The sequence below is a fragment of the Leptodactylus fuscus genome, unplaced genomic scaffold (assembly GCF_031893055.1).
Source record: "Leptodactylus fuscus isolate aLepFus1 unplaced genomic scaffold, aLepFus1.hap2 HAP2_SCAFFOLD_85, whole genome shotgun sequence".
In the NCBI taxonomy this organism is placed as follows: domain Eukaryota; kingdom Metazoa; phylum Chordata; class Amphibia; order Anura; family Leptodactylidae; genus Leptodactylus; species Leptodactylus fuscus.
The window spans coordinates 356,533-382,166 of NW_027440893.1; the positions used below are offsets into that span (position 1 = coordinate 356,533).

The 25,634-nt window shown below is 47.2% G+C and overlaps 1 protein-coding gene across 1 annotated transcript; it reads left to right on the forward strand.

Moving 5' to 3' along the window:
• Window positions 1–1,679: 1,679 nt before the first annotated feature.
• On the forward strand, window positions 1,680–24,663 carry LOC142188914 (rho guanine nucleotide exchange factor 1-like; the record flags this gene model as incomplete). Its single annotated transcript, XM_075262057.1, is given in 24 exon segments — window positions 1,680–1,744; window positions 3,716–3,745; window positions 4,774–4,876; window positions 5,051–5,129; window positions 7,665–7,700; window positions 9,326–9,490; window positions 9,637–9,742; window positions 10,508–10,519; window positions 13,657–13,833; window positions 14,457–14,635; window positions 14,992–15,135; window positions 15,214–15,296; window positions 16,741–16,866; window positions 17,323–17,437; window positions 19,047–19,147; window positions 19,270–19,347; window positions 19,662–19,737; window positions 20,972–21,139; window positions 21,416–21,503; window positions 21,899–22,014; window positions 22,236–22,298; window positions 22,384–22,539; window positions 24,190–24,385; window positions 24,495–24,663. Coding segments are annotated over 24 exon segments (2,631 nt in total), but the record flags the coding sequence as incomplete, so codon positions are not given.
• Window positions 24,664–25,634: the final 971 nt, after the last annotated feature.

Here is a 25,634-nt window from a genome sequence, read left to right on the forward strand (position 1 = left end):
TCTATTCTTATCCCCTATCAGGGTAATGTCCAAAAAATTAATTTTTTCTTTTCCGATCTCATACGTAAATTTTAGGTTATAACTATTGTTATTTATGTAATCAATAAACTTTACAACATCTGTCAGTTTCTCCTACCCATATCAGAAGACAGTCATCAATATATCGACCGTAATAGTGAATTCTGTCCCTGAATGGATTCTCAATACTGTATAGGTGTTTCTCCTCCCACCATGCCATGGTGATAAGAATAGGGGAAAGTAGTTTGCGAGAATTATAGAAAGCCACAGGCTGGTAATGCCTTATTACATGCAAACAGCATGCATTCCAAACACACAAAAAAGGCATTGCCGGTCGGTGAATTTCTACGAATCAAAAGAAACAGCACTACCTGTGATGCATATAATAAAGAGGAAGCAATAATGATAAAAAGATTAAAGCAGAGAAACTATCCAAATTGGTCCATCACAAGAGCGAAAAATATAGCTAACAAAACAAAGAGAGATGCGTTGCTATATGAAACCAAGTCCAGAGAGCAAAACAATAATAGAAATATACATTTTACCACTCGCTATAGTTTGGAATATGAAAAAATTGTAAATATAATAAAAAATAATTTGCCTATTCTAAACCAGGATCCATTGCTAAGGGGTATTCTAAAAGAAGGCTGTTCATTTGCCTCTGCACGAGGCAAAACAATAGGCAATTATATATCACCTAGCAGTATTGTCAACACGCACAACAATATAAAAAGATTGGAATCAAGAGAACATATGGTTGGTTTTCATAAATGTGGGCAAAATAGATGTGGTGCTTGTAAATGGGCCAAAAAAAGTAAACAATTTGAGAATGTGGATTCAACGTGTAAATATAATATCTATTCCTTTATAAATTGTATGAGCAGCCATGTGATTTATATGATCACTTGTGACATATGTAATTTACATTACATAGGAAGTACTGTCAGACCATTAAAAACTCGAATTTCTGAACACCTACAAGACATCAACAGTGAGAATAATGTCAGAAACACTGGTGTTTCACGTCATTTTAAAAGTATACATGCCGGTAATACATCTAGCTTTAGTTTTAAAGGCATTGAAGCAGTTAGTAAATCCCATAGAGGAGGAAATTGGGAACACCATTTAAGAATAAGAGAGGTTTTTTGGATATGGAAAATAGGCACTCGTCATCCAAAAGGACTCAATCAAAGGAACGATGTGTCTTATATTTACCCAGTCTAAAACAAATCTTAGAAGCAAATTTATATCTGGTATAGTTTTCCTATAAATATGGTCTAACAGTGGTTTTGTACAGTATTTTATACCTTTATCTGGTACTTGGAGTCAGCATAAGCTTTGAACAACGATGTATATCGTTGTTCAGTATTTACTGATGGACCATGTAATTATCTTTCATCTTTTTTCTTGTTTGTTTTCTCCTTTTTTCTTTCTTTTGGGTCATTAATTCATTGTATTTCACTTACCTTATAGTAGAGCATCAACAACGATATTCTAGCAACTTCATATGGAGAAGGAAATTTGGTCACGATAGGAGCATGCGCACATGGATGAATGCAGGTCGGGCATCCATCTTTACTATTGGCAAATGCCCACACAGTCATCCATCTCGACCAATGAACGTATGATAGTAACATCACGTGATCAAACACCTAGTGAATATGGGAGATCTTTCTTTCCTGAAAAGGGACATCGGCAACGCATCGAAATATCCAAATATGGATGCGTTTGAATTGTTGTGCCATACTGAAGAGTGGATAACAATATTAGAAGGATCATTCATTCTTGATTTGAATATGTGCGCATGGATAGATGTAGGTCAGGCACCCATTTTTATTACTGGTAAATGCCCATATAGTAGACCAGCTAATAAAAACAACAAATAATACGTGACTAAATATCATTTGAATACGGGACAAACTTTTTCTTCTGAAAAGAACATCAACAGTAAATCTAAGTATTAATATGTAATATGTATAACTTGTCATACTTAACAGCATATATCGTTTCTTTTCAGAATGGGCTTTTTTTTTTTTTCACCAGCTTATATACTAATATACACCAGCATATATACTAACATATACTGGTATGCAGACATGCTCTAATGTTGCGTTTTGTTTCTTTCAAAGTATCGAGAATCGACAGTAATTGTAAATACCATTAAACATTGACCATGTCATTCTTATACCTTTATTCATTAACTCATTTATATGTATATATATTTTTTCATATGTTTTTAAATGTCATGTTGTCTATGTGTTTTGTTTTTGTTTTGTATACACAAAGGCTGGCAATACCTCTCCATTTGTACCTAGCACTAGCGGCTTAGATGGATTTATATTGATTGCAGGTGTTATATCTGTTTATGCTGGTATAAATGGGGAGGCTTTTTGTCAGTCTTGATCAGACCTTGAAGAAGGATATAAGATCCGAAACGCGTCGTCTGACGCTAGCCTTTTTTGTCTTTTCCTGTGACTGCGTGTTTATATTTTATCCTGTGGACATGAAATAAAGCAAAGCTTTTTATTGGAGGAACTTTCGTTTCATTGCTGGATGATTTCTCGTACTATTTCATTACATTACTTATCCTGTATTATACTCCAGAGCTGCGCTCACTATTCTGCTGGTACAGTCACTGTGTACATACATTACATTACTATACTGTATTATACTCCAGAGCTGCGCTCACTATTCTGCTGGTACAGTCACTGTGTACATACATTACATTACTTATCCTGTATTATACTCCAGAGCTGCGCTCACTATTCTGCTGGTGCAGTCACTGTGTACATACATTACATTACTTATCCTGTATTATACCCCAGAGCTGCGCTCACTATTCTGCTGGTACAGTCACTGTGTACATACATTACATTACTTATCCTGTATTATACTCCAGAGCTGCGCTCACTATTCTGCTGGTGCAGTCACTGTGTACATACATTACATTACTTATCCTGTATTATACTCCAGAGCTGCGCTCACTATTCTGCTGGTACAGTCACTGTGTACATACATTACATTACTTATCCTGTATTATACTCCAGAGCTGCGCTCACTATTCTGCTGGTACAGTCACTGTGTACATACATTACATTACTTATCCTGTATTATACTCCAGAGCTGCGCTCACTATTCTGCTGGTACAGTCACTGTGTACATACATTACATTACTTATCCTGTATTATACCCCAGAGCTGCGCTCACTATTCTGCTGGTACAGTCACTGTGTACATACATTACATTACTTATCCTGTATTATACTCCAGAGCTGCGCTCACTATTCTGCTGGTACAGTCACTGTGTACATACATTACATTACTTATCCTGTATTATACCCCAGAGCTGCACTCACTATTCTGCTGGTACAGTCACTGTGTACATACATTACATTACTTATCCTGTATTATACTCCAGAGCTGCGCTCACTATTCTGCTGGTGCAGTCACTGTGTACATACATTACATTACTTATCCTGTATTATACTCCAGAGCTGCGCTCACTATTCTGCTGGTACAGTCACTGTGTACATACATTACATTACTTATCCTGTATTACACTCCAGAGCTGCACTCACTATTCCCTCCCCCTCTCATATAGGTGGTGCAGGTATACAGTCTATCACTAGGGGGCGTCGCTGATACTTCTTTGGCCTCTTTTGATCTCTGATTTTCTTTTTCTTCTGTTTTTTTTTCAGCCCAGCCATCTCAACGGACGAGGAAAAAAGGTAATGGCCGAGTCCTGACCTTATACTGTGTGTGTGTGTCATAGATTACGTGTGTGTGTATATAAATTACATGTGTGTGTATAGATTACATGTGTGTGTGTGTGTCTACATAGATTACATGTGTGTGTGTGTGTATATAAATTACATGTGTGTGTATAGATTACATGTGTGTGTGTGTATATAGATTACATGTGTGTGTGTGTGTGTATATATATATATATACGTTGCTCCATAGACTTCAGTCTCCAGACTGAAAAGAGAAAGGTCGTCGCCCTGTAAATTAGTGTCCAGCCTAGTAATGAGCCTGGGGACGAGTAAAAAAAATGGTGTCTCAGTAACCTATAGGTGGCGCTATAGACAAACATTGATTTACCAGATTGTCGCCTATAGGTGGCGCTATCGGCAATCTTATTTTGGATTTACATAGTTGGAGGTGACAGTATTTCCTTAAACAGCGCCACTCCTGTGTATAGGCGGGGTCTGGTGTTGCAGCTCAGCCCTGTTAGCGTAAAAGAAATTGGTCACCACTTTTTATAATCCAGCTCTGGACGGGTCACACACGGGTCACACATGGAATACACACGGGTCACACATGTAATACACATGGGTCACACACGGGGCACACACGGGTCACACATGGAATACACACGCGGGTCACACATGTAATACACATGGGGCACACACGGGTCACACACGGGGCACACACGGGTCACACATGTAATACACATGGGTCACACACGGGGCACACACGGGTCACACACGGAATACACACGGGTCACACATGTAATACACATGGGGCACACACGGGTCACACACGGGGCACACACGGGTCACACATGGAATACACACGCGGGTCACACATGGGACACACAGGTCACGCACGGGTCACACACGGTAACATTGGTGACACTTACCCCATGTGGTTCGTGGTTGTCGCCGTTTCTCATGTAGTTCCTTATTTGGAGGTTTAGGGTTACTTTCGGGGTGCGCGGGGCCTCTGAGGTCTTCTCTGCTTCTTGTACTTGTAGTTCTGCCATCGTCCACGCCATAGCCGCCTACATGAAGCACATCGGGGTGAAGACCAAGGTGGCGGATAGCAAGAAATCCAAAAGCGGCTTCTTCAGGAAAATGGTGAGAAGAATGACCTCTGATTGTGACCGCCGTGTAGTCAGGGGGGGAGGGGTATGAAGGCCTGTATACAGTGTGATGGCCCAGGAGGGGGCAGTATGGATTCTATAGGCCTCCCTCCTGACCACATGACATTGTCGGCTCTGCTACACGGACTCATCACTGCCCTCTGTCCAGGTGTCTGCTAAGAAGCCGGATGAGACCATCAAACCGAAGAAAACCTTCAGTATCTGGAACCGCGTGGAGACGCCGCACAGTGAGTACACGGCCGTATACCAGGGCACCGGGATATATATAGTATATACACACACTGCAGGGCACACCCCTCTAGTCTGCAGTACCAGGCATGGCCTAGGGATGGCACTGTCCCTAGAAGAAGGCAGCAATGTTTTTCTAATTTCTTACATCCCCTTTAAATAGATGGGCTTAAAGGGGCTGTGTATATAGATAATCTGTACATAGCAGCACAGTATATGTCAGAGCTGCGCTCGCTAGCCTGCTGGTTACTGATGGAAACAGTCAGCAAGTATGTTGACAGATCTCGTAAAGCTTTCGTGATCTCCAATACTCACAAGGAGCCGGCACTACATCCTACTATGATGCTCTGCCTTGTGTAATGAGGAGCACGTCTTAGACTGAACGCTCTTAAAGGGGCATCACCACGTGGGGGTTATTTGGGTTTGTTCATACCTTGTGGTTGTGCAGTGATCCTGGGCCTGTCCTCACCTCTTATATTCATGCTGATGTCAGTCAGTGCGCTACAAGGTCTGTCCTGTCTCCTTCGCTCCATCTTCTCGTGGTCTTTCCTGTCTCCTTCGCTCCATCATCTCGTGGTCTTTCCTGTCTCCTTCGCTCCATCTTCTCGTGGTCTTTCCTGTCTCCTTCGCTCCATCATCTCGTGGTCTTTCCTGTCTCCTTCGCTCCATCATCTCGTGGTCTTTCCTGTCTCCTTCGCTCCATCATCTCGTGGTCTTTCCTGTCTCCTTCGCTCCTCCATCTCGTGGTCTTTCCTGTCTCCTTCGCTCCATCATCTCGTGGTCTTTCCTGTCTCCTTCGCTCCTCCATCTCGTGGTCTTTCCTGTCTCCTTCGCTCCATCATCTCGTGGTCTTTCCTGTCTCCTTCGCTCCTCCATCTCGTGGTCTTTCCTGTCTCCTTCGCTCCATAGTCTCGTGGTCTTTCCTGTCTCCTTCGCTCCATCTTCTCGTGGTCTTTCCTGTCTCCTTCGCTCCATCGTCTCATGGTCTTTCCTGTCTCCTTCGCTCCATCGTCTCATGGTCTTTCCTGTCTCCTTCGCTCCATCGTCTCATGGTCTTTCCTGTCTCCTTCGCTCCATCGTCTCATGGTCTTTCCTGTCTCCTTCGCTCCATCGTCTCATGGTCTTTCCTGTCTCCTTCGCTCCATCATCTCGTGGTCTTTCCTGTCTCCTTCGCTCCATCGTCTCATGGTCTTTCCTGTCTCCTTCGCTCCATCATCTCGTGGTCTTTCCTGTCTCCTTCGCTCCATCATCTCGTGGTCTTTGCTGTCTCCTTCGCTCCATCATCTCGTGGTCTTTCCTGTCTCCTTTGCTCCATCATCTCGTGGTCTTTGCTGTCTCCTTCGCTCCATCATCTCGTGGTCTTTGCTGTCTCCTTCGCTCCATCATCTCGTGGTCTTTCCTGTCTCCTTTGCTCCATCATCTCGTGGTCTTTGCTGTCTCCTTCGCTCCATCGTCTCGTGGTCTTTCCTGTCTCCTTCGCTCCATCGTCTCGTGGTCTTTGCTGTCTCCTTCGCTCCATAGTCTCATGGTCTTTCCTGTCTCCTTCGCTCGATCGTCTCGTGGTCTTTCCTGTCTCCTTCGCTCCATCGTCTCGTGGTCTTTGCTGTCTCCTTCGCTCCATAGTCTTGCGGTCTTTCCTGTCTCCTTCGCTCCATTGTCTCATGGTCTTTCCTGTCTCCTTCGCACAATCGTCTCGGGGTCTCCTCTGGTTACTCCTCTGTCTTATTCTCTGCTGCGCTGTAGACGTGCATGGCTGCGTTGTGTTGTTGACCTGGTCACATGGTACATGACATCCAGTAAGCAGGCAGCGTGGCCTAGAGCCGGAGGAGCGGCGCTGGTTGCTGATTACATCTTGTCGTGTTTCTTAGGAGTCCAGGGGGTGGTCCTATCTCTGCTGACTCTTACTCAGGTAGTCAATCACTGATGGGACCGCCCCCTGGACTCCTCATAGCTCCTCCTGATCGCTATCCTGCCACCTGATTGGACTGTATGAGCCATGTGATAACAACACGTTGGTATCTAGGAGTCCGAACCGTCCAGCCTTTTCCTAGTTGCATCTCTTCCTTGGCAAAGCTGGGTGACACCTAACATGGCTGCCATGATGGGACTCTCACCTGAATGACATGTCCAGAGTAATATAGGTGATGTCAGAGACCGCGCCTGTCACGTCGGTAGGGGCGGCCATGTTGGTTGTCATCCATCTTTGCCGAAATCAGATAAATGTGAATAGATGGGGGATGTGCTGGATGTTTATTGGTGATGTTTGGTCATGTGATCTGTAACGTGGCCCCGCCTCTCCTGACACGCTTCTACTGTTCTGTCCCTCTGCTGTTCCTCCTGGAAATGCATGAATACATTGACAAGAGGTGTCGCGTCCCTGCTGAGCCCTGATTGGCTGCTGTCAGAGCGGTGGGCTCTGCTGCATCGCTCGGGGTGGCGGGGGGTGCGCTTTGTGCTCCGGTCCCAGCTCATCTTCATTGCTTGTTTTTTTGTTTTGTTTTTTCCCTCTCTCTGCTCCTCCGTGTTTTTCACAGATGTTGACACCAGACCGACAAAGGTCGAGGCTGAAGGTACCCTCAGAATTTAGAGCCACCGTCCTTCCTCCTCCCCCCCCCCCAAACATCTCACCATGTCACTGCCCAACGCATGATGGAATGTACCAAAGAGTTCACTGCGGGGGGGGAGGGGGCTGGGTATGCAGCATGGGGGCCACTTCTGACTAATGAACGTAACCAGGGTGAAGCCTCAGTCCCAACAACTAGCCAAGATGGCGGCTCACAGTAGATGAAGGGTGGCAAAACCGAAAAGGCGACAAAATCTCAAGTCAAGCCCGAGTGATGCTGCGACCTCATAAAGGTTCCCCATAGCTACAGCCTCATAAAGGTTCCCTACAGCAACAGCCTCACAAAGGTTCCCCATAGCTACAGCCTCATAAAGGTTCCCCATATCTGCAGCCTCATAAAGGTTCCCCATAACTACAGCCTCATAAAGGTTCCCCACAGCCGCAGCCTCATAAAGGTTCCCCACAGCCGCAGCCTCATAAAGGTTCCCCATTGCCGCAGCCTCACAAAGGTTCCCCATAACTACAGCCTCATAAAGGTTCCCCATAACTGCAGCCTCATAAAGGTTCCCCATTGCCGCAGCCTCACAAAGGTTCCCCATAACTACAGCCTCATAAAGGTTCCCCATTGCCGCAGCCTCATAAAGGTTCCCCATAACTACAGCCTCATAAAGGTTCCCCATAACTGCAGCCTCACAAAGGTTCCCCATAGCTGCAGCCTCATAAAGGTTCCCCACAGCCGCAGCCTCATAAAGGTTCCCCATAACTACAGCCTCATAAAGGTTCCCCATAACTACAGCCTCACAAAGGTTCCCCATAACTACAGCCTCATAAAGGTTCCCCATAACTACAGCCTCACAAAGGTTCCCCATAGCTGCAGCCTCATAAAGGTTCCCCATAACTGCAACCTCATAAAGGTTCCCCATAGCTGCAGCCTCATAAAGGTTCCCCATAGCCGCAGCCTCATAAAGGTTCCCCATAGATTCCTGTTGGGTCATGCACACTTAAAGGGACACTCTTTCCCTAGACCTGTCATATGACCCCAGCCCTGCAGGTAGATAGTTTGGGGTCCCCTGAATCCGTCCGCGCTCTCCCTTTACTATTCGGAGCCGCCATTGCTGAGATATCGCTGTCACTATACAAATAGCCTACGGGCGCTGCCATTGCTGCAAGCTCATTTGCATATCAACAAAAATGGTGATATCTCCGCAACCGAGGCTCTGATTCACAAGGGGAAAGCAGCGTCTGATTCAGGTGACCCTGGCCTATCTGTCTGCGGGGCAGGGCTGATGTGCTGGCTCTGCTGACAGACTCCCTTTAAGTTCCAATAGAGCATGCCCACAACAGTCGCCTGGCCCTTGAAGTTGCCGCCTTGCCGCGAGGAGCGTTTTCAGTCCAGCTTTAGGACAGATGATAAGTTGTGTTTGATGGGACTGCGGCTTATGAGATGGTAAGAACGTGACCCTCCCCCGACACCCGGAGTGGGCAGAGAGTTCCCCTTTACTATTTACCTACTAACATCTATGTCCTCAGTCACATGATGGGGGATCGGGAGACCTTTGGATTTCGGCTCTTTGTGATACAACAGATAAGAGAATGTTTTGTCTGTCTGATGTTTCTCCTTCTGTTCCTCAGCTGACAAGCCGGCCGCTCCGGATAGGAAGATCAGCCTTGGACAGAGGACTTTTGACAGAAGTGACAGCAATGTGGTGAAGCCTAAGGCCGCAACAGACAGTCCTGACCCGGGGGTGATGGTGACCATACATCCACCCCCCAGCGAGCCCAGCGACAGCGACACAGGTCCGTTACCTGGGGGGGGGGGGGCACTTACTTTATGATGTGGTTGTGGATATAGAGCCCTCTTATCTTCTGGATCTCACTATTGGGTCTGGGGGTGGGACACGGAGATCCTCCAGTTACGTTTTTTCTTTCTGCCCCCGCTCCAGTATCTGATGGGACGTCGTCTCTTGATGTCCCCGATGTCTTCAAAGGTTCCCCGACCACAGAATTCTGCCCGGCAGAACAACAAGAGGACAGCGCTGAAAATGACAGGTAAGGCAGCAGCGGCAGCTCATTGCAAATGGAGACGGCCCCAGCGCAGAAGCATCTGCAGCCTTGCTATGCAATCCCTGCCTACTGATGGTTTCCACATACAAACCCTTCCTCCTGCTTTGTTCAGCAACTTGCAATTTTCCCCAAAAGCATAAACATTGGGTGGCTCTTTGGCTGCCCCTGTGCGGGGTAACTGCGGCGTCCATGGCGTTTCCTCCATTCTACCGTTGTGGACCGCTGCTGCTTCACTCTCCGCTTCTGCGGCTCCAGATCCGTCAGTGAGAGGAATCTCCGCCGAGAGCTTCTCCTTCTACAAATACTTGACGTTGCTTACCCGGAGACCTCTGAGAATCGGCCCCTCTGTGGGGTGACCCTCTAGGGCCCCGCAGTAGCGGCCTGGCTCCCCAGCTGTCACATGTTCTATGGTGTCCTGTCCAGATGATCTGCTCCACGTCTGTCCTGTCTGCTCTGCCGCCTCTGTCTTCCCATGGTCTTCTCTTCCTGTGTTGTATCGCTGACATACGCCGTGTCTTGGTCTGTACATTGCACATAGATGTAACACGTGTGTTGTGTATGTGGTGTGCTTTGGGTCCTGTGTTGTCCGGTGCCGCCCTCACGTTGCACGCTCGGTTTTGTTCTGTGTCGCCCTGCTGGGTAACACGATGTTCCCGCTGATGGATGTGGCGCCCCCGTCCGCGGAGCTTTCACTGCATATACCGGGGCGTTTGTATGGAATGATTTAACCCTTGCCTGCTCTGTTCACAGACGGAAGAAAAGGTCAGTGCATGTTTGTCATCTGATATCCCGGGAGGCTTGTTATAGAGCCGGCTAAGTATTCTACCCTATGCCCTATTATACCCTGTGCCCTGTTATACCCTGTGCCCTATTATACCCTGCGCCTTGTTATACACTGCACCCTATTGTGCCCTGTTATACCCTGCGCCCTGTTATAACCTGCGCCTTGTTATACCCTGTGCCCTGTTATACCCTGCGCCCTGTTATACCCTGTGCCCTGTTATACCCTGTGCCCAGTCTCCTCCTTTCTTCCTCGCTTTGATGACCCGAAATCCCAACTGCCTGTATTTTTGCCCCGCTGACCGATGGTTCTGGACCCCTCATTGACTTTGCATTGTTAGACTTGATGAGAAGAGTCCTGGAAGGGTTACCTTGTGGTGATAGTAACAGAGTAGACAGAAGTTATAGTAGTAGCATAGTCAGGAGTTATAGTTGTAGTGTAGTCAGGAGTTATAGTAGTGTAGTCAGGAGTTATAGTAGTGTAGTCAGGAGTTATAGTAGTAGTGTAGTCAGGCGTTATAGTAGTGGTGTAGTCAGGAGTTATAGTCGTAGTGTAGTCAGGAGTTATAGTAGTGGTGTAGTCAGGAGTTATAGTAGTGGCGTAGTCAGGAGTTATAGTCGTGGTGTAGTCAGGAGTTATAGTCGTAGTGTAGTCAGGAGTTATAGTAGTGTAGTCAGGAGTTATAGTAGTGGTGTAGTCAGGAGTTATAGTCGTAGTGTAGTCAGGAGTTATAGTAGTGTAGTCAGGAGTTATAGTAGTGGTGTAGTCAGGAGTTATAGTCGTAGTGTAGTCAGGAGTTATAGTAGTGGTGTAGTCAGGAGTTATAGTAGTGGCGTAGTCAGGAGTTATAGTAGTGTAGTCAGGAGTTATAGTAGTGGTGTAGTCAGGAGTTATAGTCGTAGTGTAGTCAGGAGTTATAGTAGTGGTGTAGTCAGGAGTTATAGTCGTAGTGTAGTCAGGAGTTATAGTAGTGGTGTAGTCAGGAGTTATAGTAGTGGCGTAGTCAGGAGTTATAGTAGTGTAGTCAGGAGTTATAGTAGTGGTGTAGTCAGGAGTTATAGTCGTAGTGTAGTCAGGAGTTATAGTAGTGGTGTAGTCAGGAGTTATAGTAGTGGCGTAGTCAGGAGTTATAGTAGTAGTGTAGTCAGGAGTTATAGTAGTGGTGTAGTCAGGAGTTATAGTAGTGTAGTCAGGAGTTATAGTAGTGGTGTAGTCAGGAGTTATAGTCGTAGTGTAGTCAGGAGTTATAGTAGTGTAGTCAGGAGTTATAGTAGTGGTGTAGTCAGGAGTTATAGTTGTAGTGTAGTCAGGAGTTATAGTAGTAGTGTAGTCAGGAGTTATAGTTGTAGTGTAGTCAGGAGTTATAGTAGTAGCGTAGTCAGGAGTTATAGTAGTGGCGTAGTCAGGAGTTATAGTAGTGGCGTAGTCAGGAGTTATAGTCGTAGTGTAGTCAGGAGTTATAGTAGTGGTGTAGTCAGGAGTTATAGTAGTAGTGTAGTCAGGAGTTATAGTTGTAGTGTAGTCAGGAGTTATAGTTGTAGTGTAGTCAGGAGTTATAGTAGTAGCGTAGTCAGGAGTTATAGTAGTAGCGTAGTCAGGAGTTATAGTAGTAGCGTAGTCAGGAGTTATAGTAGTAGCGTAGTCAGGAGTTATAGTAGTAGCGTAGTCAGGAGTTATAGTAGTAGCGTAGTCAGGAGTTATAGTAGTAGCGTAGTCAGGAGTTATAGTAGTAGCGTAGTCAGGAGTTATAGTAGTAGCGTAGTCAGGAGTTATAGTAGTAGCGTAGTCAGGAGTTATAGTAGTAGCGTAGTCAGGAGTTATAGTAGTAGCGTAGTCAGGAGTTATAGTTGTAGCGTAGTCAGGAGTTATAGTGTAGCGTAGTCAGGAGTTATAGTGTAGCGTAGTCAGGAGTTATAGTGTAGCGTAGTCAGGAGTTATAGTAGTAGTGTAGTCAGGAGTTATAGTGTAGCGTAGTCAGGAGTTATAGTAGTGGCGTAGTCAGGAGTTATAGTAGTGGCGTAGTCAGGAGTTATAGTAGTGGCGTAGTCAGGAGTTATAGTAGTGGCGTAGTCAGGAGTTATAGTAGTGTAGTCAGGAGTTATAGTAGTGGTGTAGTCAGGAGTTATAGTAGTGGTGTAGTCAGGAGTTTTAGTAGTGTAGTCAGGAGTTATAGTGTAGTGTAGTCAGGAGTTATAGTGTAGCGTAGTCAGGAGTTATAGTAGTGGTGTAGTCAGGAGTTATAGTCGTAGCGTAGTCAGGAGTTATAGTTGTGGCGTAGTCAGGAGTTATAGTAGTGTAGTCAGGAGTTATAGTAGTGTAGTCAGGAGTTATAGTAGTGGTGTAGTCAGGAGTTTTAGTAGTGTAGTCAGGAGTTATAGTGTAGCGTAGTCAGGAGTTATAGTAGTGGTGTAGTCAGGAGTTATAGTCGTAGCGTAGTCAGGAGTTATAGTTGTGGCGTAGTCAGGAGTTATAGTAGTAGTGTAGTCAGGAGTCAGACTTTGTATCTAATATTGGACCACTTTTAGACGTTGTGTAGGGGCCCCAGCATCGCCCACTTCGGGAGCGCTCCGTAGGGGGGGTATCTCGCTGTCTCAAGCTGTATCATTATCTTTGCTGGGTCACAAGTATCTCAGTCCATCTATAAGTGGTCACTTGATGGGGAGATGTTGTAAGAGGTCTCCATCTCCAGGAGAGGTCCTATTGGTGGTGGTGGCCGCTCTTGTCTCGTGAGCTGGTTGGAGGGTGTAGGTATCTAAGCTGTGCGCTTCACTGTGGTGTGAATATAGGCCGATGGTTCCCAGTCTGTGGATATTTCCAGATCCTGCTATACCTTCTCTTCTGGATTTCATCTACACCCCTCCCCTGTTACTGCCCCCTGTCCCCTCATGCACTGTGTACGTTCTATCTACGTTTCCATGTCTCCCCACTTTCTCCGCCGTCTTGGTCTCGTCCTTTCTCCTTTCTTGGCTCTTGACCATCCTTGTTTACCTGCCATATCTCTTGACCGATTCTGTCTGCTCCTCCATTGCATGGCCGCCCTTACCACACTCCATCTCCTCTTCATCGCTCGTTGATGTCGGGACACCATCCCACCCATTCTTTGGCTTCCACTGGACAGGCATTCTAGTAAGCTGGGGCGCTCAGAGAGCTTACGAGTTTACGAGCGCAAGCGTTCACAGCGAGGTTCAGCCAAAGGCAAGCAGACGCGCTCTCGCAGCGATGTGGATCTGGAGGCTGCCGCCCGAGCCAACGACATGCAGGTCTCATCAAGCAAGTCAAAATCAGGCAGCGTCACGTACGTTGGGGGGATAATCCCGTTCTTGTTATTGTGTCTGTCGATGGTCTTGGAGTGTCTTCTCCAACAAGTTGCGTGACAAAACTTTACATGATGGCGGATTGCAACCCAATTGTTCAGCCCGGTCTGCAGTCAGCTGGCAACAAGTTGCCAAGGCCCAATCTTCTTACTGTTTTGCCATGCAACCAAACCATAATGTACCTCTTCCATTCTCAGGTCAACCATCTCCAGATGTTCATTAGCCGAATGGCCTACGTTACATTTGCATTGGATGACGATTGGTTAAGGTTGACGTCTCTCTTGTGTGAAGTCTTAGGTCTTGCTGTCAACCTCTATGGTGGCCATTATGAACCTTGGCAAGTCTGTCTAGTTATGCACCAATTTGGTGGCAAGGTGTGTCCTAGACTATTGACCAATCGCTCCGGCGTCTAGTTGACCACCCCAAATGGCAGCCATATTGATTGTCAGATAACTATACTGTCATGGTCATGGTATGTGGCCAGAGCCAGATGGTGGTATATCCAACTCCAAACTAGACAAGTTCTTCAGTTCTCCGACCACATGGTGGTTCTTCTTCAGGTTGTGTTGACCCATTTTGTAACTTTGGCCTCTTTTTAATGCAGCCCGGAGCCTGGAGGGAGCGGAGACAGTCAGCAGTCCTTTCTGCTTCCCCAGTCTGAGGAGAATGAGCCGCGCGTTTTGGAGGCCGAGAATGACCCACCAAACTGGAGGGAACTCGTACCCGCTGAAACACTCCTCAGGCTGAAGAAAAGCGAAATCAAGCGGCAGGAGGTCATCAATGGTAGGAATGGCTGCCAAAAATCTGGTGCAGTTTAAGACTGTCTAGGCTAAATTTGCACTGTCTAGATTTTAGACCATTCGTGTAGGGTTGTCCAACTGGTGGCCAAGAGATTTTGATCACTGGGCATCTTCTGATCAGATGAAGTACATGGAAATGAAGGGAAATAATGCTGGTAGGCCATTAAGGTATGAGCAGTGATGGTCCCAACTTTGGAACCTCCACTGATCAGCAGAATGATGGGCCTCCAGGATGAAGGGACACATTTTCTTTGGGTTGCCATTGTTGACCTGGTCCTGGAGAAGTTCATGTAGTATTGGGGACACATTGTAACAAATCTTCCGTCTTCCTGCCCTTAGAACTGCTGTTCACGGAGCACGCACATGTCCGGATGCTGCACGTCCTGCACGACATCTTCTATATTCCCATGAAGAACGTCTGGATCCCCATCATGGAGCTGGAGAACATTTTCCCAAGTCTTGATGACCTGATAGAGGCGCACGGTGAGTGATCGCTCCGTACAGCGTTACTGCTGCTCCTCACTACTTCTGGTCTCATGTTGTCTCCATCTGACCTTGTAGCTTTACTCCTGGACAACCTGAAGAAGCTGCGCCTGGAAAACAACTCCATCATCCAGGAGATAGGAAGCACGCTGCTGCACCGGGTGAGAGGGGGCGAAACGAAGGGGAACTGGGCTGGGGTCTGTAAATACTGTGGGGGTCCAGGAACCTTACTGTCCAAGTGACTGTACCAGCAGAATAGTGAGCGCAGCTCTGGAGTATAATACAGGATAAGTAATGTAATGTATGTACACAGTGACTGTACCAGCAGAATAGTGAGCGCAGCTCTGGAGTATAATACAGGATAAGTAATGTAATGTATGTACACAGTGACTGCACCAGCAGAATAGTGAGCGCAGCTCTGGAGTATAATACAGGATAAGTAATGTAATGTATGTACACAGTGACTGTACCAGCAGAATAGTGACCGCAGCTCTGGAGTATAATACAGGATAAGTAATGTAATGTATGTACACAGTGATTGTACCAGCAGAATAGTGAGCGCAGCTCTGGGGTATAATACAGGATAAGTAATGTAATGTATGTACACAGTGACTGTACCAGCAGAATAGTGAGCGCAGCTCTGGAGTATAATACAGGATAAGTAATGTAATGTATGTACACAGTGACTGCACCAGCAGAATAGTGAGCGCAGCTCTGGAGTATAATACAGGATAAGTAATGTAATGTATGTACACAGTGACTGTACCAGCAGAATAGTGAGCGCAGCTCTGGAGTATAATACAGGATAAGTAATGTAATGTATGTACACAGTGACTGTACCAGCAGAATAGTGAGCGCAGCTCTGGAGTATAATACAGGATAAGTAATGTAATGTATGTACACAGTGACTGCACCAGCAGAATAGTGAGCGCAGCTCTGGAGTATAATACAGGATAAGTAATGTAATGTATGTACACAGTGACTGCACCAGCAGAATAGTGAGCGCAGCTCTGGAGTATAATACAGGATAAGTAATGTAATGTATGTACACAGTGACTGTACCAGCAGAATAGTGAGCGCAGCTCTGGAGTATAATACAGGATAAGTAATGTAATGTATGTACACAGTGACTGTACCAGCAGAATAGTGAGCGCAGCTCTGGAGTATAATACAGGATAAGTAATGTAATGTATGTACACAGTGACTGTACCAGCAGAATAGTGAGCGCAGCTCTGGAGTATAATACAGGATAAGTAATGTAATGTATGTACACAGTGACTGTACCAGCAGAATAGTGAGCGCAGCTCTGGAGTATAATTATTTCTGTGACGTTACTTGGTTTCCTTGTGTATTGTGACTTCTTTCATGTAGAATATTTGCTGTAATTTCCCCCTTGAGATTTCTTTGACAGTCGTCATAGATGTCTTGGGAGGATTTCCAGGCAACAACACTGTTACTCCTCCTCCTCCTCCTCTTCCTCCTCCTCCTCCTCCTCTTCCTCCTCCTCCTCCTCCTCTTCCTCCTCCTCCTCCTCCTCCTCCTCTGCTCTGTATCTCGGGCTGTGGACAGGTCTCTGTACTGACCCCTCTCCGTCTCCCCATGTAGTTTGATGGCCCTGAAGGTCTCTGGTTTCAGAAGATTTCCTCCAGGTTTTGCAGTCGCCAGCCCTTTGCTCTGGAGCAGCTGAAGCAGAAGCAGAAGAAAGATCCTCGATTTACGCAGTTTATCCAGGTAACTTGTGCTGGCCACGTTACTATGGCCACGTATCCATCCGCCATTACCTGGAGTGTTTATGGGATGCTGCAGGTTTTCCTCCAAGTTAGAGATTGTCTTACTAGAAATGGGGCCTCTCTGTTGCTCTTGTGTGCTCTGGCAGCTCAGCCTCATTCAAGTAAAATTGGCTGACCTGCAGTACCAGACCCAGCCCACCAACAAGAGAGGCGCTGTAGCTAAGAGGATAGGATCTTTTACTGATAGGAGATGTAATTTACTTATGTGGTCCCAGAGATCGCTGATGATGGACCTGAAGGTTCAGGAGACGTCTCAACCCCAGGGTCATGTGGATCACATGACTGTGAGGTCCATCTTCAGCGATCCCTGGGACCAGACAAGTTTAGGACAACTCCCGGACACTCCCTTTAAGCAGTCAGATTGTGTCTCTCACGTTATCACCTTTACCCTCCGCAGGAAGCAGAAAGTAATCCGCAGTGTCGGCGTCTGCAGCTGAAGGATATTATTCCGTTTGAGATGCAGAGACTGACCAAATACCCTCTGCTGCTGCAGAACATCGCCAACCTCACCGGTGAGCAGCCGCACTTATCTCCTCACCAGAGTCCGGGGCAGCAGAGGAGGACAATGAGCTGCCCCTCCGGACTGGGCCAAGAAATTGTCACAATAAAGTGGTCGACATTGTGAAAGAGGCGAAGAGTAGAGTTACATCGGCCATACACATAAGATGGCTGCCGGCCGAATACTCAGGGGTGGCAGAGATGTCCTCTGTGTGACCAGACTCTTCTGTCTCCCTCCAGACTCTCTTGTGCCTTCCCCCCCCCCCCAGTGGTGAACCTAGCCTCTCTGCTGCCTGAGGCGGATGATCCAAAGACCCTCAGCCCCCGGAATTGAGTCGGGTGGGGGGTATTGTTCGTCCTTTGATCGTCCGCCTCAGACAGCGGGGGGTTGGGGGTACTAGCGGTAACATTACAATGAATACAATGCAGTAATACTCACAGGAGACGTCTCCCACATTTCCAGTCTCTTCCCTTTGGGCCGCCATCACCACTTCTTCCAGCTGTGACTCTGTAAAGTTTACAACACAGACATCTCTGACTCCTCACTACACCACGCACCCAACCCATATATATATATATATATATATATATATATATATATATCCGACAGCGGCCCCTGCAGCCTCTATTATACCCGATAGTGGCACAATAGACTATGGGGCATAATAGAGGTTACAGGGGGGCCACTGTGGACCCTTCAAGCTCTATTATGCCCCACAGTTGCACAGCCATGAACTATTATTATACTCAGGGGTCTTTTCAGCCCCCCGAGTATAATAATCAGAGTCCCAGGGGAGATGAGGGAACATAATAAACACTGATACTCACCTCTCCGGGATCTGATGTTACTCCTAGAAGGCTTCAGGCCTATATGGTAATGTGTCAGATGTCACATGGGCTGGGATATTACCATATAGGCCCAAAGCCTGTGCTAGCATTAACAGGCTATTACTAACAGCACAGGCTTCGGGCCTATATAGTACTGCTAGCACAGGCTTCAGGCCTATATGGTAATATCCCAGACCACGTGACGTCTGACACATTACCATATAGGCCTGAAGCCTTCTAGGAGTAACATTGGATCCCGGAGAGGTGAGTAACAGTGATTATTATGTTCCCTCATCTCCCCTGGGACTCTGATTATTATACTCGGGGGTCTGAAAAGAGTATAGGAGTATAATAATAATAGCGGTAGTGGGATTGTGGATGGCCCGGGCCTACTCACTGCCGGCCTCCGCAGCCTAAAGTACAAGGGGAAGCGGGGACGGCAGTGAGCGGGCCCGGGGAGGCTGGTAAATAGGCCGCTACCTGCTGCGGATACTCCAGCATACAGCGGCCTATTATAAAACAAACAAAGAAAGGTCTGATACTTACCGACCACTTACCGATACTTATCGGCACTTCCTCTGCACCCGGCAGTAAGATGTCTGCGTCTCCGTGTAGGCGGTGTAATGTCGCCACCTGCGCTGACTTGCAGACGTCTGAGCTGTAGCTCACCCATGCTGCTGCCTCACCATCTTCGAACTCTCTGTATTCTTCTTTATGTAAGTTTTGCTGCTGAGATGTTGGTGACGATTTCTTGGTCGTCTCCGCCATTGACCTGATATTATTGAATGTTGACAGAGGAAGAAGAGGAGAAACAGAAGGTACAGAAGGCAGCCGAGTGCTGCCGGCAGATCCTGAACCACGTCAACACCGAAGTGCGAGAAATGGAGAACAAAATGGTAAGAGGACCAGGGCAGGAGTCTTCAGTGTCCCCGCGCCCTGGAGCTCATCCGCATCGGGTCACCCGCTCACTGCGGTTTCTTTTGCTGTTTCTGATTTTGACTTTTTGTCTTCTCTGCAGAAACTGATCGATTACCAAAGACGTCTGGATATGTCCAACCTGAAACAGAGCAACGACCCGCTCTTCACAGAGTTCAAGGTGACGGCTCTGCTCAATATTGTCCTGGTTGTGGTCCTTTTAATGCTTGGTGACAGTGGTGGGCCCACCAGAGGAGATGGTGCTGAGGGTCCGCCCTCCGTCTGTGCAGAACTTGTCCGTGTCCACTGTTGTACTCCTAGGACAGGTCCCCAATAAGATCTAACGGTTTATATATAAGACATAGACCCTGCCGTTATTGGACCCAATGTCACCTCCACATGGGGTTGTCTTCTTCTCGACCTCCCTTGATAAGACCCCCATTTTTAGCTTCTCTTACACCTTTCTATAAGGAAATTTTGTTTTCTGTTTTCCAGAATATCGACATGACGAAGAAGAACCTGATCTATGAAGGAGCCCTCACGTGGAGAGTCAGTAAGGACAAGTCTGTCGGTAAGAGGCAAAAAATGTTCTTAGAGTAGTGGCTGGGTCCGTGGTCATCTGTTGAGCAGACCTGTTGTGGTCTCTGATTTCTTGTCCTCTGCTCTTCAGATATTCATGGTCTTCTCATGGACAAACCTCTCATGATGTCCTGTTTCTCATCTGTAGATCTCCAGATGTTCATAGTCTTCTCATGGACAAACCTCTCATGATGTCCTGTTTCTCATCTGTAGATCTTCAGATGTTCATAGTCTTCTCATGGACAAACCTCTCATGATGTCCTGTTTCTCATCTGTAGATCTTCAGATGTTCATAGTCTTCTCATGGACAAACCTCTCATGATGTCCTGTTTCTCATCTGTAGATCTTCAGATGTTCATAGTCTTCTCATGGACAAACCTCTCATGATGTCCTGTTTCTCATCTGTAGATCTTCAGATGTTCATGGTCTTCTCATGGACAAAGCTCTCATGTTTTCTTGTTACTCATCCTTTGTTCTTCAGATGTTCATGGTCCTCTCATGGACAAACCTCTCATGATGTCCTGTTTCTCATCCTTTACTCTTCAGATGTTCATGGTCTTCTCATGGTTTCTTGTTCCTCATCCTTTGCTCCTCAGATGTTCATGGTCTTCTCATGGTTTCTTGTTCCTCATCCTTTGCTCCTCAGATGTTCATGGTCTTCTCATGGTTTCTTGTTTCTCATCCTTTGCTCCTCAGATGTTCATGTTCTTCTCATGGTTTCTTTATTCTCATCCTTTGCTGTTCAGATGTTTATGGTCTTCTCCTGTACAGTCTTCTCATGATGTCTTGTTTCTCATCCTTTGCTCCTCAGATGTTCATTGTCTTCTCATGGTTTCTTGTTTCTCATTCTTTGTTCCTCAGATGTTCATGGTCTTCTCATGGTTTCTTGTTCCTCATCCTTTGCTCCTCAGATGTTCATGGTCTTCTCATGATGTCCTGTTTCTCATCCTTTGCTCCTCAGATGTTCATGTTTTTCTCATGGTTTCTTGTTTCTCATCCTTTGCTCCTCAGATGTTCATGTTCTTCTCATGGTTTCTTGATTCTCATCCTTTGCTGTTCAGATGTTTATGGTCTTCTCCTGTACAGTCTTCTCATGATGTCTTGTTTCTCATCCTTTGCTCCTCAGATGTTCATTGTCTTCTCATGGTTTCTTGTTTCTCATTCTTTGTTCCTCAGATGTTCATGGTCTTCTCATGGTTTCTTGTTTCTCATCCTTTGCTCCTTAGATGTTCATGTTCTTCTCTTGGACGACATCTTGATGCTGCTTCTAAAACAGGATGAACGCTTAGTGTTGAAATGCCAAAGCCGGACGATCACCCCAGCACCAGATGGAAAGCTCATGCTGAGTCCGATCATTAAGCTGAGCACGGCCATGGCCCGAGAGGTGGCTACTGGTCAGTACCTCCAAAATCACTCCTGGGTAAAGAACAGTAGAAAAGTGGACAACAGAGGGGAAGGAGTCTTGTCCAACCACTATCATTGCCCTTTAAGTGTCATGTCCACTTTACAGAACCTCTTCAGGGTACCCCAAAAATAAATGGGTCATAGAGTGACCTGCAATGAGCTGACCATAACCGTTGAATTCTCCTAGTGCACCTCCGCAGGGGAATTTGAGCATTACAAGATGACCATCCTTTGACATAGACATCCTGACATATTGTCTCTTGTAGATAACAAGGCCTTCTTTGTCATATTCAAGTGGGAGGACCGTGCGCAGATCTACGAGCTGGTGGCGCCTACCACGTCCGAGAAAAAAATGTAAGGACAAAGAAACCAGATCTACAGATAATAGAGACCCCGTGTGTCATAGAGGATATACAGAGAGGGTTATCTGAGGTATAGAGAATGGGTCAACGACGGCGCCGACCCTGGCCGTGTCTGGCGTAACTCCTCGGCCCTAGTCAGTTGCATAGAGCTGCGATATCAGACACGAGCCATGACCCGGACCGGTATGTAAATCATAGATGTGGGAGACTACAATGACCCCACCTACCAGGGACCATTGAGAAACTCTCTCCTCTAAGCTGGGGTTGTCATTGCCAGTTGCGTATCTGCTGGTGGGCCTGCAGGTGGGCGCTGCTTGCTCAGATTTGTATACGTTCACATTTCGTGAGTCCTCGCTCCTTTCTTATGACACCTTTGTCTCCTTGCAGATGGTTTTCCATAATCAGTCAGAATACGGGTCGCCTGGAATCCTCCGCTTCTTCCAAACCAAAGCCGTCATACTCCAGTCCAACCATGATGCCACAGAGCCCGACCTAGTAAGTGGGCGACAGGGCGCTGACCCCTGGCCAGATTGTGTATAGGATTATAGGTCTTCCTATATTTTGTATTTGCGGCCCTTTCATCCGTGTGGTCCTGTGTCTCCTCCGCATGACAGTAGTCGTGGTCAGATAGGTCCTCAGCGGAGGCCATTGATGTCTCGGGGCCTCTTGGACATGACACTTGCACTTTGCTGATTTTTACTATTTCTTCTTTTTATCACTATAGTGGACCAATTACTGGGCGGCTCCGAAAATGGAGGATCCATGAAAGAGTCTGCAACAAAGGACGGTAAGTGCTCCGAACCCCTCACCTACGAAACCTCTTCTAAGGACATCTCCAACCTCCACCTCTCAATCTGCCATTCTGTCTACAGGAAAAGAGGGATCTCTGGAAAACATCGGATTAGAAAGTGAAGAGAATTCTGGAGACCAGTCAGCAGAACATCTCCTGGACCCCAACTACCAGGCCTACAAGATGAACCCATTCACCAGCAACGGCGGGAACGTGGCCAGCGAAGCTCTAGAAGAAGGTGAGGACGAAAAGACAACAGGATCTGAGCCCCATAGCTTCATATTGTGCTGATCCTGTATTATACTCCAGAGCTGCGCTCACTATTCTGCTGGTACAGTCACTGTGTACATACATTACATTACTTATCCTGTATTATACTCCAGAGCTGCGCTCACTATTCTGCTGGTGCAGTCACTGTGTACATACATTACATTACTTATCCTGTATTATACTCCAGAGCTGCGCTCACTATTCTGCTGGTGCAGGTCACTGTGTACATACATTACATTACTTATCCTGTATTATCCTCCAGAGCTGCGCTCACTATTCTGCTGGTACAGTCACTGTGTACATACATTACATTACTTATCCTGTATTATACTCCAGAGCTGCACTCACTATTCTGCTGGTACAGTCACTGTGTACATACATTACATTACTTATCCTGTATTATACTCCAGAGCTGCGCTCACTATTCTGCTGGTACAGTCACTGTGTACATACATTACATTACTTATCCTGTATTATACTCCAGAGCTGCGCTCCACTATTCTGCTGGTACAGTCACTGTGTACATACATTACATTACTATCCTGTATTATACTCCAGAGCTGCGCTCACTATTCTGCTGGTACAGTCACTGTGTACATACATTACATTACTTATCCTGTATTATACTCCAGAGCTGCGCTCACTATTCTGCTGGTACAGTCACTGTGTACATACATTACATTACTTATCCTGTATTATACCCCAGAGCTGCGCTCACTATTCTGCTGGTACAGTCACTGTGTACATACATTACATTACTTATCCTGTATTATACTCCAGAGCTGCGCTCACTATTCTGCTGGTGCAGTCACTGTGTACATACATTACTTATCCTGTATTATACTCCAGAGCTGCGCTCACTATTCTGCTGGTACAGTCACTGTGTACATACATTACATTACTTATCCTGTATTATACTCCAGAGCTGCGCTCACTATTCTGCTGGTACAGTCACTGTGTACATACATTACATTACTTATCCTGTATTATACCCCAGAGCTGCGCTCACTATTCTGCTGGTACAATCACTGTGTACATACATTACATTACTTATCCTGTATTATACTCCAGAGCTGCGCTCACTATTCTGCTGGTACAGTCACTGTGTACATACATTACATTACTTATCCTGTATTATACTCCAGAGCTGCGCTCACTATTCTGCTGGTGCAGTCACTGTGTACATACATTACTTATCCTGTATTATACTCCAGAGCTGCGCTCACTATTCTGCTGGTGCAGTCACTGTGTACATACATTACATTACTTATCCTGTATTATACCCAGAGCTGTGCTCACTATTCTGCTGGTACAGTCACTGTGTACATACATTACATTACTTATCCTGTATTATACTCCAGAGCTGCGCTCACTATTCTGCTGGTGCAGTCACTGTGTACATACATTACATTACTTATCCTGTATTATACTTCCAGAGCTGTGCTCACTATTACTTATCCTGTCCCTCCCCACTAAGACCTGCCCATATGCCACGCCCACTTTCCAGCTCTATATGGAGTATTGTGAGTTTTCTCCACCAGAGATGAATCTGTCTTGTACTGATGAGACGGACTTATCAGGACTGCTCAGGATTGTGACTTTCTTCCTCTTTTCTCAGTGTTGGTGCTGAAGAGATTACTTGTACGTAACATCCGACTTAGTCTGGACGCAGAATCTCTCCCAAACCTGGACAGCTGGTCAAGTAATCCCCAGGATGAGGCTGCAGCGCCCCCAACAGCTCAGGATGAGATGGCCACAAATGGTCAAGAAGAAGACGCTGCAGGAGAATCGGACAGGGAGACCAGAGAGCAGGGTAAATATGGGGGGGGGGGGGGGGGGGGTCAATGTGGCAGAGGGGGCGCCATCACATCCTTGTGAGACCGACCTCCAGCTGTCACTTGTACACCGACCTCATTCTCTCTATTGCGTCTCCTCCAGGTCGGATGTTGCCGAGTCTCTGTGCGCTCCCATCGTACTGTCCCAAGAACAATCCGAGGAAGTCCGAAGGCGCATTCTCCTACTGGAGCAGAGAGTCCAGCAGCTCAAGGTAAGTGAGGGGGAGGAGGAGGAAGAGGAAAACGACAAGGAAGAGGGGGGGAGGAGGAGGGGAGGAAAACGACAAGGAAGAGGGGGGGAGGAGGAGGAAGAGGAAAACGACGAGGAAGAGGGGGGGAGGAGGAGGGGGAGGAAAACGACAAGGAGGAGGGGGGAGGAGGAGGAAGAGGAAAACGACGAGGAAGAGGGGGGGAGGAGAGGGGGAGGAAAACGACAAGGAAGAGGGGGGGAGGAGGAGGGGGAGGAAAACGACAAGGAAGAGGGGGGGAGGAGGAGGGGGAGGAAAACGACAAGGAGGAGGGGGGGAGGAGGAGGAAGAGGAAAACGACGAGGAAGAGGGGGGGAGGAGGAGGGGAGGAAAACGACGAGGAAGGGGGGGGAGGAGGAGGGGGAGGAAAACGACAAGGAGGGGGGAAGAGGGGGGGAGGAGGGAGGGGGGGAGGAAAACGACGAGGAAGAGGGGGGGAGGAGGAGGGGGAGGAAAACGACAAGGAGGGGGAGAGGGGGGGAGGAGGAGGGGGAGGAAAACGACGAGGAAGAGGGGGGAGGAGGAGGAAGAGGAAAACGACAAGGAAGAGGGGGGAGGAGGAGGGGGAGGAAAATGACAAGGAAGAGGGGGGGAGGAGGAGGGGGAGGAAAACGACAAGGAAGAGGGGGGGAGGAGGAGGGGGAGGAAAACGACAAGGAGAGGGGGGGAGGAGGAGGGGAGGAAAACGACAAGGAGGAGGGGGGGAGGAGGAGGGGGAGGAAACGACGAGGAAGAGGGGGGAGGAGGAGGGGGAGGAAAAACGACGAGGAAGAGGGGGGGAGGAGGAGGGGGAGGAAACGACGAGAAGAGGGGGGGAGGAGGAGGGGGAGGAAAACGACTGAGGAAGAGGGGGGGAGGAGGAGGGGGAGGAAAACGACGAGGAAGAGGGGGGGAGGAGGAGGGGGAGGAAAACGACGAGGAAGAGGGGGGGAGGAGGAGGGGAGGAAAACGACAAGGAGGAGGGGGGGAGGAGGAGGAAG